Raw genomic sequence first — 13219 nt, forward strand, 5'->3', positions numbered from 1 at the left:
AGGACTAGGTATATGCAGATATAGTTAGAAGTTATTATACCCCTAAGTCTTAGGGGGAGCCTTTCTATATAAGCCCTATAGGTTTTATAACTCTATCTACTAGGCTAGAAGCCTATATAGTGCCTGTTACTAAGCTAGAAGCTTAGGCAACTAACCCTAAGCTAGAAGCTTAGGTAGTATTTAAGCTAGAAGCTTATACCCCGGCTACTAGGTAAGAAGCCTAGGTATAGCCTATCCCTAAGCATTACCCTTAGGCAATTATCCTAGAAACTAAGTATTAATCTTAGAATCCACCCCTAGTAATATCCTAGAAGCAAGAAGCTCCTTAAGAATAATAGCCTACTAAGCTATCTCCTATAGAGATCTAGGGGAGATTATAGTCCTAGAGCTCTTCTAGTAGTAGCTCTAAGGATTAGGGGGAGTTCCTCTAAGGCTCTCTCTAGAATAGTACCTCTACTAAGGAAGATATTAATATGCTTATAGAGCTATTTATACTACCTTAAATAACTAGTAAAAGAAAGAGGGACCCATTACCCCCTATAGCCTCTTAAATATAATTAGGAAGGTCTATAATTAGGCATAACTACAAAAAGCTGCATACTAGGGGAGCAGTTATTACTAAGCCCTAGTCTATATTAGAGGCATTATAATATCTAGAGTAGAGAAAGGCAATATCTAAGGAAGTTAAATCCCTAGAATCTACTAGTATAATCGAGTAGAAAAGGATTAGTAACCTGCTTAAGGGAAGAATTCCCCTTAAAGCAAAATAGGTATATAAGCTAAAGAAGCTTACTAACGGTACTATTAAGAAGTATAAAGCTAGATAGACTACTAAAGGATACTCCTAGAAGATAGGAGTTAACTATATTTAAACCTTTATACTAACCCTAAGAGCTGCAACTAGGAGAATCCTCCTAGYATTAGCTATATAATATTACTAGAAAAGATCTTAGATTAATATCGAGATAGCCTTYCTAAACCCTATAATAGATAGGGAGATCTAGATATATCTACTAGAAGGGATTAAGTATCTAGATATAGGAAAGAAAGATCCTAAGAAGTTTCTAATCCGTATTAGAAAGGGACTTTATAGGCTAAAGCAGGCTGCATCTCTATAGTATTATAATGTAGTCGTAACACTTCGGGATATAGGTCTTAAAAGGACTTACTTAGATGCATACCTATTTATAGGACATAGAGCCCTTGTTCTTATATATATTAATAACTTTTAGATCCTTAGTTAGACTTAGAGTAATATCGACTAGGTAATTAAGGGACTAAAGAAAAAGTACAGTATTAAGCTTATTAATACTAACCTTTTCCTAGGATTGCATATCTAGTAATTAGAAACAACTACTATAGTATTATAGTAGTATTATAGCCGTAAGAAGCTAGAGGGCTATAGGCTATTAAATGTTAAGCTAGTAAAGTTCCTACTAGAAAGATTACTATCCCTATCTAAGAGGAGCTATATAAAGGAACAATATAATCTCTTTAATAAGATTATTAGGGAGCTTTAGCATCTCTCTAATTATACCCGGCCTAATATTACCTATACTATTAACTATCTTGCTAGATTCCTTTAGAACCTATCTAATAAGCACATTACTGCTATAAGGCATATCTAGAAGTTTATCTCGAGTATAATTGTAAAAGGCATTATCTTTAAAAGGACTAAGAGCCTTAGTATTAAGGCATACTTAGACTTAGACTATGCAGGAGATCTAATAATAAGAAGATCTACCTCTAGGTCTCTTATTAAGCTATATAGTAGGCTAGTTATCTAGAGGTCCTAGTTGTAAAAGGATATTATCCTATCGAGCACTAAAGCTAAATACCTAGCCTTAACTAAAACAACTAGGGAGATTAGCTAGCTTAGGGAGCTTCTTAATAAGATTAGCTTAATTACCTAGTAGAAAGTTAAGACTGTCCTTATTAGAGTTAATAACTAGTTAGCTATTAGCCTAGTTAAGAATTACTTAAACTCTAGAAGGTTACGACACATTTTAGTAAGAAATTACTATTATAGGGAACAATATAATCTTAGAAACATTAAAGTAGAATATATAAACACTTCTAAGTAGCTAGCTAATGCACTAATAAAGCTAAAGTCCCCTAATACAATTATATAGTCCCTAGTAGACCTATAAAACTTTTCCTTTATAACAACTATAGTTATTACTACCCTATTTTATTTATCGAAGCAAAAACACTATTAGGAACTGCATTAGCTATCTAAACTTGCAGAAAGACTACTAGAAATTTACTAACTAGCTACTCTTAGGCTTCTTATTACCTCCTAGAGCTTATAGCTCTTAATCCTAACTACTCTTAGGTTATCTTAGTGTTATTATTATTATTAGGAGCATCCTTATCCTAACGGGTACGAATCTTACTAGGGTTAAATACTGCACTAGTATCCTATATCTAGGTAAAGTTCTCTAGGACATTCTATAGTACAGCCCTTATATAGGCTCTCTGCTACTCTCGGTTAGAAGCTAATAGGTAGTTAAAGTTAACTACAGCTATTCTATAACGACTACTAGTACCTAGAGCAGGAAGAGATCTTAAGAAGTTAATCGGATAGCAATTATTATAAGGGTATGTATTTCTAGTAGGGCTTCTAAGAGTAGTAGGCGACTAGAAGGGTAATACCTAAAAGAGAGGTCTGCTATTGCTATTATATATTAGTAGGAGAGGACGGTTACGGTAGGTAATAGCTAGAGGATAATCGGGAGCCTTAGATGTCTTAGCCTTATCTAGATTCTAAGCAACACGAGCATTAAACTTAGTGCGGTTGCGAGTGTTTCTTAGAGTAGGCTTATAAGTGCTAAAGTTGCAGTACTCGTAATAATTGTTAATAGCATACTCTAGGTAAGCTCCCTTAAATAGGCCCTTAATAGTAATATAGCTATTAAAGACAGTATTACTACGGCTAGCATAGGAGTTATATATAATACTATTAATCTAAGCACTACGAACTAAAGAAGCAGTAATAGTTAGGTAGTAATTATTGCTACTACTAATATTAACTATAGGCTCCTTAGATCCGGAGCTAAGGGTGCTAGGAGTAGCTAAACGAGGCTAAGTAACAACCTTAAACTTAGGCTTTCTACTAGTAAGCTTATCTATCTACTAAGTAGCTAGAGGATTCTTTAAGATGTCCTTAAAAATAGCTGCTAAGCTAAGACTACTACTACGGCCCTCCTTATAGGCTCTATTAAGGCTCTTAATAAAGTAACGGTTAAAATGCGATAGGGGAATAACAACCCTGCCCTTTGCATCTAGAGTATACTTACGGGTAGTAAGATCTTTTAGAATATTCTAAACCTTCTCTAGTAGCTTCTCTCTCTAGGAAGTACTAGTAGCCTAGTAACTAATGTGGCTAGGATTCTTCTTTAGTAGATTACTACTACTACTGCTACTATTACCTATACTAGTAGCTATATAACTACCTCTACGGTTAATTGCTATAAATATAATAAATATCTTAATAGATGCTTAATTAAGTGTCTTAATAGATAATTAATTAAGTGTTTAGATATAATGTAAGGCGGATTAATATAAAGGATATTATAGTATAGATAATAGTTAAGTTTAAAAGAAGGAGGCCTCTTATAGAAGCGTTAGAAAGAACTTAGGCATATATATTAAGTTATAGGGACCTAAAACACACGTATAATTGTGCATAACGTGCGCATTAAGCATATGTAGTAGTATCTAGCTGCTAAAGCTAATAATAGCTTCTAATCCTTTATATAGACACATATAATATTGCTAGAAGGGGGAGTGTTATAATTCTAGCACGTAATCTACAGATAACTAAGGATTAGACGATATAGCCGCATCTTAGATGCAGAGTTTTCACCTATATGCCAATTAGTGTTATCTGCGTACTTCACCTCAATTTAGTAACAGCTTTACAACACACGAGTCAGGGTTTAGAGGCAGATCCGGGGTGAGGTGATCATCATGATATGATACTTTCCATCAGACGTTCCAGGATCTGCAAAGCTTACAGTCGAGGCACCGAAGCACACCCCATATTTGACGCTCGATAGCACATTCCCTTCTGACAAGCCATTGACTGCGACAGAATCATGGCCCGCGAGAGTGCAACACAGGACCAGAATGATCCAACTGCCGCTCTTGGTACTTCCAGAGAGAATTGTGTGGGCAGAGGTGGRATCGCAAGATGAAGACCAAACAACCAGGGAAGGCCAATACGATGCACATCCCAGCTAGGGGCCGCTGACACCATGTGCCATCATTGCCATGCCAATTTTGACACACGTAAGGTACTCCGTATTAGCTCATACATGCAAAATCCTAGCACCGAAGTTTTTGCTTTACGCAACCTTAAGGAGATGATGCGTTTCTAGAAGATGCGAACAGTATAAGATACCCGCAKCGACGACACTCATAACTCACTCATCAACCACATCTACACATCCATCCACCAACACTACAAACACACCTTCAACTCAACACCAAACTCACCAACCAACAACACTACCGCAACCATGCAGTTCATCGCCATCGTCGCCGCCATCTTCGCCACCTCGTAAGCATCCCCCTCAAACCATTCCATCAGAACAATAGCTAACCACTCAAACCTCACAGTGCTGCCGCTCAGTGGACCTGGAACGGCGGTGCCAGCGGAAGCAACGACGAGGGCCGCTACTTCAGCCACTGCACCTGCACCGTCCGCCGCAACGTTGACCAGGGCTTGGGCCAGCAGGCTTGCCAGAACTTGTCCAACCAGTTCYCCAACTTGTACTGGGATGGCAACGGCGTAAGTCTTGTCTCTCATCATATGTAATCGAAGGAAACGTAAAGACTGACAAACGAACTTTACAGTGTGTCGACGCCAACGGCCAGGGTGTTGAGGGCAACGGCATGGCGAGAGCTTGCCGTGGAGTCGGCGGAGCCGGTCGCAACGCTGACCGCGATGTTGATGCCACCTGCTACTAGATTACTCAACATCGTTGGGATGTATGCTCTGATCTGTTAGCAATGCGCGACACTTGAGTAAAGTCTCGGGCAGGTCGTTCGAAATTGGCTGGATCGGGCGAAGGAATGTTTTCTGTTTTGCGTGTGTAATAGGGATCAAGGGTTGCACAGGGGAGATATCAGAATGATCGTTCTTTAATCCTATGAAGGGCGTTCACAACAACGTGCATTTCTTTTCCATGTCTTGTGAGCGTGATGCAGCTTAACACCATGTGCTTTAGATCTCGCAGCGTGTAGTCTGCATGCTGCATGCCCGATTCATAGCAACTGGTTAAGTGACGAGAACATTCACATATCAGTGTGATTAGCGGACGTTCACAACAATATGCACTCCTTTTCCATTGTGAGTGTGACGAGGCTTAGCACTATGCTTCAAACATTGCAGCGTGTAGTCCGCATGCTGCATATCCAATCTACAGCGACTAGGGCTGGTAAGTGTAATGCAGCTTAACACTATGTGCTTCAGACATCGCAGCGTGTAGTCCGCATGCTGCATGCCCGATCTACAGCAACTAGGGCTAATAAGTGTAATGCAGGTTAACACCAAGGTACATGCTTAGGGCATGCCCGATCTACAGTCATTAGGGCTGTCAAGTATTATGCGGGTTAACACCAAGGTATATGCTTAAGAATCGCGCGCGTATAGTTATCAAACGGCATACCCGATCTGCAGTATCTAGGGCTAGCAAGTGACGTTGAAACTCGCTCATTCCTCCAGTGCAATTAGCGTTCGCACAGCCAAAGCCAATGCGGTTAATCAAAGTTGATGACTAGCGTGCTTTTTGAAGGTTCAGAGTGAAGGCTGAGGTGGCTTTGTCGTCTTTCTTTGGTGCGTAATCCTCCAGCGACTCCTTGATTCTAATCCGTCTGTCGATGAGAAGTGGGCGACCACAAGCGATAACACTCAGACAGCGCGAGAGAAGGCAATAGTTCGATTTCAACCCATCCTTGACCGAATCGCTAAATCAGACACTACATACCACATCCGACTTCATCCTGCAACTTTTATTCATTCCGTCGTACCGTCCCCGGTCCGAACCCAGAATACACACCACCACCAGGCTGTCTCGCCACGGCTGCCGCATTGAAAGGCTGCCGCTGAATCTGCGTCAGTCGCGAAGCGTCAAAAGGCTCGTTAGAAGGAGGCGGCTTGGCAGGCAAGGATGAGGGCGCGCCCCATTTTGCCAGCAGACTCTGGTTCTGACTCTGCATACCATGCAATTGAGGTGAAGAAGAGATGACGAATGGCTGTTGCTGACTACCTCCTGCTCCTCCAGCTGTGGCAGGCTTTGGAGGTAGCGGCACGCTAGGCGACGGTTGCCGTGGGTAGACCGGACCTTGTGGAAGTGGATGCGTCAGCTGCTGAGTTGGCGCGCGGTTCTGCATCGTGGCAGCGTGTGTGGGATTGTGGTGGTGAGGTGAACCGAATGTGGAGCTATGCTGGGAGTGGCTGCTGGAACTCTGGCGTTGGAGCTGTTGGCTCGTGCCGTTGAGATTCCCGAAGCCATTACCATTCGGAGTAGAGCCTTGTGGGGTAAAGGGTCGCCCATCTGATTGCGAAGGAATGAAGCTCTGGCTTTGCGGGTTGAAGTGCTTACTCTTGTAGCTGCCAGGCAGCGGGTGTTCTGCATGACTCGAAGGTCGGCCTGGGAATGTCTGGCTGGRCAATTGACCGAATGGATAAGACTGGTGCGGATCCTGTGTTTGTCCAGAGGGCGGCACATAATGCGGTCCATATGCGTATGGTGTTGGCATTTGACCTTGCATTTGGTATTGCTGTTGGGGCTGGTGATGCTGGGATTGCTGATGTGGCTGAGACGATGTCTGCTGAGGCCATCCTTGCTGAGGTCCGTAGTATTGTTGTGCGTAGTTGGGTGCGAAATTGGAGCTCTGCCCCTGTGCCGGGACTTGATTCTGGAAGGACATGCGCTGGAAGTCGTTTGATAGGTCGTAAGCACCAGACTGTCCTTGCGCCCAAGCCTGCGTGGGATCCATGGTCTGGAAGGCATGTTGAGCCCATGGGTTGCCGCCTTGTCCTTGCATCTGGTGTGGTTGACCGCCGGGGTAGCCCTGCTGAGGATACACACTGGATGCATATTGCGCAGCAACGGGGTCGGAGTACTCTGGGTAGCCGTACTGGGCAGCTGGAAGTCCGTCTGAGCCAAACGAAGTTGTGTAAAAGTTGCTGTATGCAGAACGCGCCTATATTAAAGTTAGAGACGACTAGTCGGTATCAGTGCAGAGAAGCTTCACCCACCTCGAAGCCATCATCACTATCAGCGCGAGGCTTCTTCTTGTGCTTTTTGCCAGCGGTTGAACTGGAGCGCGATTCTTGCTGATCCTTATGCGCTTCGGAGAATTCGCCAGGCTTGGCTGATCCCATGATGCGAAGTCTCGCGGCCTCGTATTGTGCTTCTCTCTGCTCGCGCGTAACGGGAGCCTTGTTCTTCTTGTCGTCATCGCTATCGTTTTCGGAGTTTGGAAACCCGTTAGATCCGTTCGCAATGGCCGGACCAGCTCCCYGCTGCAAGATGGTCATCTTGGGAGCTGGCGGAGGTGGCGTACTAGCGGCGGTAGAAGGAGCGGTGATTCCAGTCAACGGAGGCGGAATGCGGCAATTAGGGGTCTTGTAGAGGCGCACAGCAGAGGTAGAATCATCAACAAGATGACCCAACATGTAGTAGTCGGCCATCTTATGGGCTAGAAGTCGGTAGAAAGCATGGCACTGCGGGAGAGTAAGGGATGCCTCCTTTGCGTCCTTTACGAAATCGATGACATCTTGCTCCAGCTTCAAGACCCAGACCCGATCTCTCGGTTCTTCCAGGGCTTCGAGGAGCTTCCGGTCAGGCGGACAGTCCACATCTGGACTACCTCCCGATGAATTGCGCGACGCGTTGGGAACTGCTCCTATCCCTGGACCTTGTGGAGGAACGTACAGCACGCCTTTTGGCGCGTTTGTGAATGGCTGCTGGGGCACACCACGCCTCGGCGGCTCCATGGATGAGATTTCCTGCAGTTGATTGCGGAAAGCGCTGACGCCAACGTCCGAGCCCATGCGCGACCCCGAGAGCTCTTCATCCTCGCCCGCCTTGACACTGGCACTGTCATCTGGACGGAGAGAGTCCTTTTCATCAAGCGCGAACGTCGTACCAGATGCGATACTTGGCGGCTTGTTCGAGTCGCTGGACGATGACAAAGTTGTGTTATTGTCGTCCGAGACGCCCGGCGTGTATGCGAGCGGGCTTTCGGGTGCCGAAGGGTCGCCCGCAAGCTGCACGAGCTTCTTGTGCTTCGCGGGGAGTTGGGAGGGTTGGGAACCYGCAGCGATCTGTGTGGGTCGTGTCAGTAGAGCGTGCAACGGGCGCGGATGACGCGCGACCTCTAACCTTTGCAAACGAAAGACGCTCTTTCGCGACCGCATTGGACGCCGAAATGGATGCCATGATGCCAATGCCAATGCAGATGAAAGCGAGTGTTCAGCGCTGCTCCCAAGCGGAGTATTCTCGCGCACCCGACGATGAGCGATTTGTTGATGCAGTCCGAGAGCCGCTATTCCTGATATTTCAAGCGAGCCTGAGCTGCTAAAAAGTGAAGATTGTGTGCACGAGGAGATTGACAAATAGATCAGGAAGTGTCCGGCGGCTCAAGGAAAATGGTCAAATCCTGGGCCAGGAAGATTGACATTGTGCTGCGCACACATGGAGACTTGAAGATTGCAGGAAATTTGTGGCCGATGAAGCCGGCGGTGGGCGCTTCGGCGGGATCGCGGGCGCACAATTGGAGCCCGTGGGGTTGAAGTGGCCTCGAGATCGTCGAAGCCGGGGTCTGCGCTGTCGTCGCGCAGGTGTTGGTGCGGTGTCGACGTACACGGCTCGGAGGCAGTGAGGTCACGGTTTGCCAAAGAGAAGTTGAACTTAGGGTAAGAGCAGTAGATCCAACTTGGCATCGCGGGCCGCTCCGAGATCATACCGGGCACAACTTATTTGATGGGACAAAAATAGCCACCTGGCATTCTTGCTTTTTATATGGGCATCTACAAGGAACGAATGAATACTTGTCTACCGCCTACGGGGAGGTGGAGTCTTCCACTGACGGCGTAATCATCTACCACTCCATTGGACTTTGAGAAAGCGAATCGTTCGGGGCGAGCGATGAACGTCAGTTCCCATGATTCCCATCCCTTGCGCAGGAGCAACATCTGTACAACGGCTTCTCTTCCAACGGAAATAATCCAGACCCATAGAGTCCTCTCGAGCATGCCGACGCCAGTGCGTTCACAGCGAATTGATTCTCGCTACTCCTTGGCGTAAGCGGACTTTTGGTAATCAAGAATAGCTTCCCATGCAAAGACATGCTGTATCGACAGTTTGAGATCCACCCAATTCGTACAGGTATCTACATTCATAAAAAAAACGCCCTCGCTCAAAGAACCATTATCGCAAACCAAGAATATTCATGACATCCGTCATTACAATCATTCATCAAGACATCTCCAGTCCCAAGCCATCTCATCACTCATCTCGCACAGTCGTCCTCCCCCTCCCCTCAACCTCATTACATCTAACAGCACATCCCAACGCTCCCACAACAAACTCCCACCCAATCGCCCCTTCCTCTCTCCACCTCCCAACCCCTTCCCTCCTAACGAAAACCCTCTCCCAGCCCTTCCTCCCACTAGTATCCCCCTCCACAACCCCTCGGAAACTCCTGCTCAATGCGTCCCCTAGCGGCTGAACTTCTCCATTTTCCATAGCTTTCACGAGGTCCTCCTCAACTAAGATCTGTAAGAATGAGAAGACGACATAAGCATGCTCGCGAGTGAAAAAGAACATCTTGCYGATGACGCTCTCTTGCTCCGTGTCTGCAATCTCGGAGAGGAAATCAGGAAGTGGGCCGGCGTTGGGAATTAAACTGTCAGGTCGTTCGGAGATGAGGGAATTGAGCATGCGGTGCAAGGTACGCATGTGAGCCATTGTCCAGGGAAAGGTTGCGGGGAGGACACCATAGCGATTCCGGATCGCGGTGCGGAGAGTGGTGTTGAACATTCCCATGCCTTCGTCGGAGAACTCTTCTTCTTCGGCGGTCAAGTCCGTGATTAAATGAGTCTCCTGGTGTTGCTTCTGCTGCTGCTGCTGCTGCTTATCCTGCTGCTGCTGAGAATCAGGCATGATTTCTGTTGGCCCAGTAGGTCTTACAACAGCGCTCCAAAACGTCTCGCTCAATCGGCTCAGCAAACCTCCAACTCCCTTCCCGGCGTCAGGAACTCGCCTATCAACAAGCGCAATTGGTTTCGGGGCGAGTGGTTCTCTCTGGGCTTGAAGCTTCTCCTGCGGCTGCTGAGGCGGCTGTCTTTCGGGTCTGTACTGATTCCCACTCACGGACTTCCTTCCAGCTTGACTCAGGTACAATTTCGTAGGAGGCAAAAGACTCGAGCTATCCCCGAAATGTACTGGAATCTTTTGCGGTGAATCAACGTTGAGGTTCTCTTCATAGCTGCGCACTATTGGTGCAGGAGAGGAGGGGCCTTCACTCTCTTCTTCGTAGCTTTGTCCGGTTTGTTGATCATTGACTCCAGTCCCAATCCTTGGCGTCATCTCCGTCAGAAGCTGTCTCTGATCGCTCGCCTTGCTGGCGAAACTGTCCAGCTCGACTTCCACTCTAGATTGCGAGTTAGGGAAACGAGTCTGTGCACGATCGAGAACGGCAGGGCTAAGCATCATCGAATTGGAGTTCTTCTCAAGATTTGGGTACTCTGGAGCCTGTTGCTTCCGATGTGCCTGTTGCCTCTGGGCGGGAACGATGAAACTCTTCATTCCTGGCGGAGCAGCTTGGACGTGGTGACTTTGCACCTGTCGCTTATGTTCGGGACTGCCGCCATGAATCTTACTGCTCTTTAGCAGACTCTTCCGCAGAGGGCTATCCATTAGTTTTGGTCTGCCTCCACTGCTTTCCTGGGGCGACGACTCGAGTTTCATCTTGCCGTCATAAGGTCGCCCATGAATGCGGGCTTGACGTGTGTCGAAGCTTGATGCTGCGGCAGCATCACCCGGACTTGCTCTTGGTGGAGCAGCTTTGACGGGACTACTCTTTAACCCTAGTAAGTCGGTCAAGTCTACCGTCCCTTCTTCCCTCCTGGGCCGGGGTGGTGGTCTCCGAGGTCGATTCTGTCGGGCGTACACTTGCGGCATATTAGACTGAAAGAAGCTGCCCGTATCTTCATCATCGGTATTGCCATCAGAGAGGGGAGAGACGCTGTCGTTTCTAGTCTTTGCGAGGTTCACTTCTTCATCATCATGGTGACCTTCATATCTCGTCGCTTCTGCATCGGGTTGGTTCCATTCACTTTGAGGGTCTTCTTGAACATCGGCGTCGTGGTCATCGCTATTGGACTGTTCTGCGCCTGATCCGTCGTTCACTTCGTCGTCGTATTCCATCTCTTCGTCAACAACATCGCCTGCTTCCTCCTGTTCTTCCTGCTCATCATCGCTGGTACTAGGCGGTGTCAACACCCCACTTCCATCCGTAGAATGTCTTCGCTCATCATCTGCACGCCGCGCATCTCCGTCAATGAGTCCTTGAGCGGGCGAGTCCACATAAGAAAAGTCCATACCCGAACTTCGTCTCCATGTTTTGGGTATTTTGCCTCTTGCAGGTCTCAAAGGTTGATCTGCGAAGAGGTCTTCCATGCCTGGAGAACGAGAAGCCGCTTGAGCTGCAGCATCTGACTGGAGCTGCTCTTCTGCCTCTAGCTCATCGCCTTCATTCTGATGATAATAATTCGCCTGCTGATCCCGCTCATCGCGGGGCTGGTCTTCCAATGATCTAGAAGCTTCGTCTTGCCAGATATCCAGGTCGACGCCTTGGGATATGTCCTCGTCATTTGCGCCATCCATTCCGGCAGAGTTTGGGGTGTGGTTTGGCTGTGATTCAGTAGAGTGCCGTGCATGTGCATCAGGCTTCAGTTGACTGCTGGGAGTCAGATCTCGGGCCACGACAGGAGGTCCAGTAGGTCTCCAGTTCATGACATCGGCACCGTCTCGTCTTGATGAGCTCCCACCTTCTGTAGGTGTACCCAACACACTCCTCCTCCCAGACTCCAACGAGTTACCAAGAGCACTGCTCCTCCCAGCGATGCTGTTCACCAGCGCTGAATGTTTCCCAACGGTACTGTTCCTCCCAAACTGTACAGGATTACCCAACACACTCCTCCTCAAATTGTCCCTCTTCGGCGGACTGCTCGCCATGTAACCCGTACTACCCGTACTATTCCCCAACGCCGACACCATACTGGAATCCTTTGCCGTCTGCAAAGTTTCCACAGATATCATGCTAAAATCCTCATTCCTGCTCAGAGTGGCATCACCCAGCATTCTCATAGATTTGGTGAAATCGACCTCTGGCAACAGCCTCGTCGTGTGTTCCTCTCCATAGCCCACGGCATCCTGCAGCGCAATATCCAATTCCTCTCGCGCCAGACTAAGGCGTTGGGAACGGAGGGTCGGTGCAGATTGGGAATTGAGACGACCAATGCGACCAGAAGTTCTCCTCCCTGCCGAGGGCCGTGGCGGTGGTGGCATATCCTGGAGGACAACATCACCGTCTTGGTCGTTTTCCACCGTTGGCGTAGGTTCCATCACAGGGGCAGCTACAGCAACAGCTGGAGGTTGAYGGCGTGTACTCCTCCCTCTGCGAATCGGAGTTCCTTTCCTCTTCCTGGTATTCCCACTTGTATCTCCCTTTGCCGGGCTCTCCTGCTTGAGGGCCAGTGTTCGCATCGTTGTTGTCTTTTTGGTAGGACTGGCTGATCTTCGCTTCTTCCCAGGACTTCCTTCTCGCGGCTCAGCTTCGACCGTCACCCGGATTCTCCATGGACTCTCTCCTCCCGCTCCATTTGGAGTGTCCAAGACCAGCGATTTGCTGGGAGAGTTGCGATTGAATTTCCTACTTGTACGACGCGGGGTGGATTTGCGCGCGGATCGGTTGTTGCCGAGCGGCGATGAAGGGAGAACAATTGGGTCCGGGGAAGTATCGCGACTGCTGCCGGAAGACGAGGACATTTTGATCGATCGATTCGGGGAGATTATATTTGGGAAATGTCCCTCGAGTTTGTATCCATTGGGGGTTGTATGTAGGTATGCGAGATGTTGATATTTTACATTCGAGGAGCAATGATCAGCGACCACGAAACCGACACGCGTGAGTGGAT

At 47.5% G+C, this 13219-nt stretch overlaps 3 protein-coding genes; 1 reads left to right on the plus strand and 2 right to left on the minus strand.

Annotated features, from left to right (window-relative positions):
• Nucleotides 1-4523: 4523 nt before the first annotated feature.
• Nucleotides 4524-4974, plus strand: RCC_03282 (uncharacterized protein; the record flags this gene model as incomplete). XM_023768572.1 has 3 exons in its annotated part: nucleotides 4524-4564; nucleotides 4624-4795; nucleotides 4861-4974. The coding sequence occupies 3 exons, from the start codon at nucleotides 4524-4526 to the stop codon at nucleotides 4972-4974; spliced, it is 327 nt and encodes a 108-aa protein (XP_023624340.1).
• Nucleotides 4975-6018: 1044 nt separating this feature from the next.
• Nucleotides 6019-8456, minus strand: RCC_03283 (uncharacterized protein; the record flags this gene model as incomplete). XM_023768573.1 has 3 exons in its annotated part: nucleotides 6019-7215; nucleotides 7271-8341; nucleotides 8400-8456. The coding sequence occupies 3 exons, from the start codon at nucleotides 8454-8456 to the stop codon at nucleotides 6019-6021; spliced, it is 2325 nt and encodes a 774-aa protein (XP_023624341.1).
• A 1068-nt stretch (nucleotides 8457-9524) lies between these two features.
• On the minus strand, nucleotides 9525-13070 carry RCC_03284 (uncharacterized protein; the record flags this gene model as incomplete). The annotated part of the gene is made up of 1 exon (XM_023768574.1): nucleotides 9525-13070. The coding sequence occupies one exon, from the start codon at nucleotides 13068-13070 to the stop codon at nucleotides 9525-9527; it is 3546 nt and encodes a 1181-aa protein (XP_023624342.1).
• Between the last annotated feature and the right edge of the window lie 149 nt (nucleotides 13071-13219).

The sequence above is a fragment of the Ramularia collo-cygni genome (genome assembly GCF_900074925.1).
Source record: "Ramularia collo-cygni strain URUG2 genome assembly, contig: RCC_scaffold04, whole genome shotgun sequence".
Lineage (NCBI taxonomy): Eukaryota > Fungi > Ascomycota > Dothideomycetes > Mycosphaerellales > Mycosphaerellaceae > Ramularia > Ramularia collo-cygni.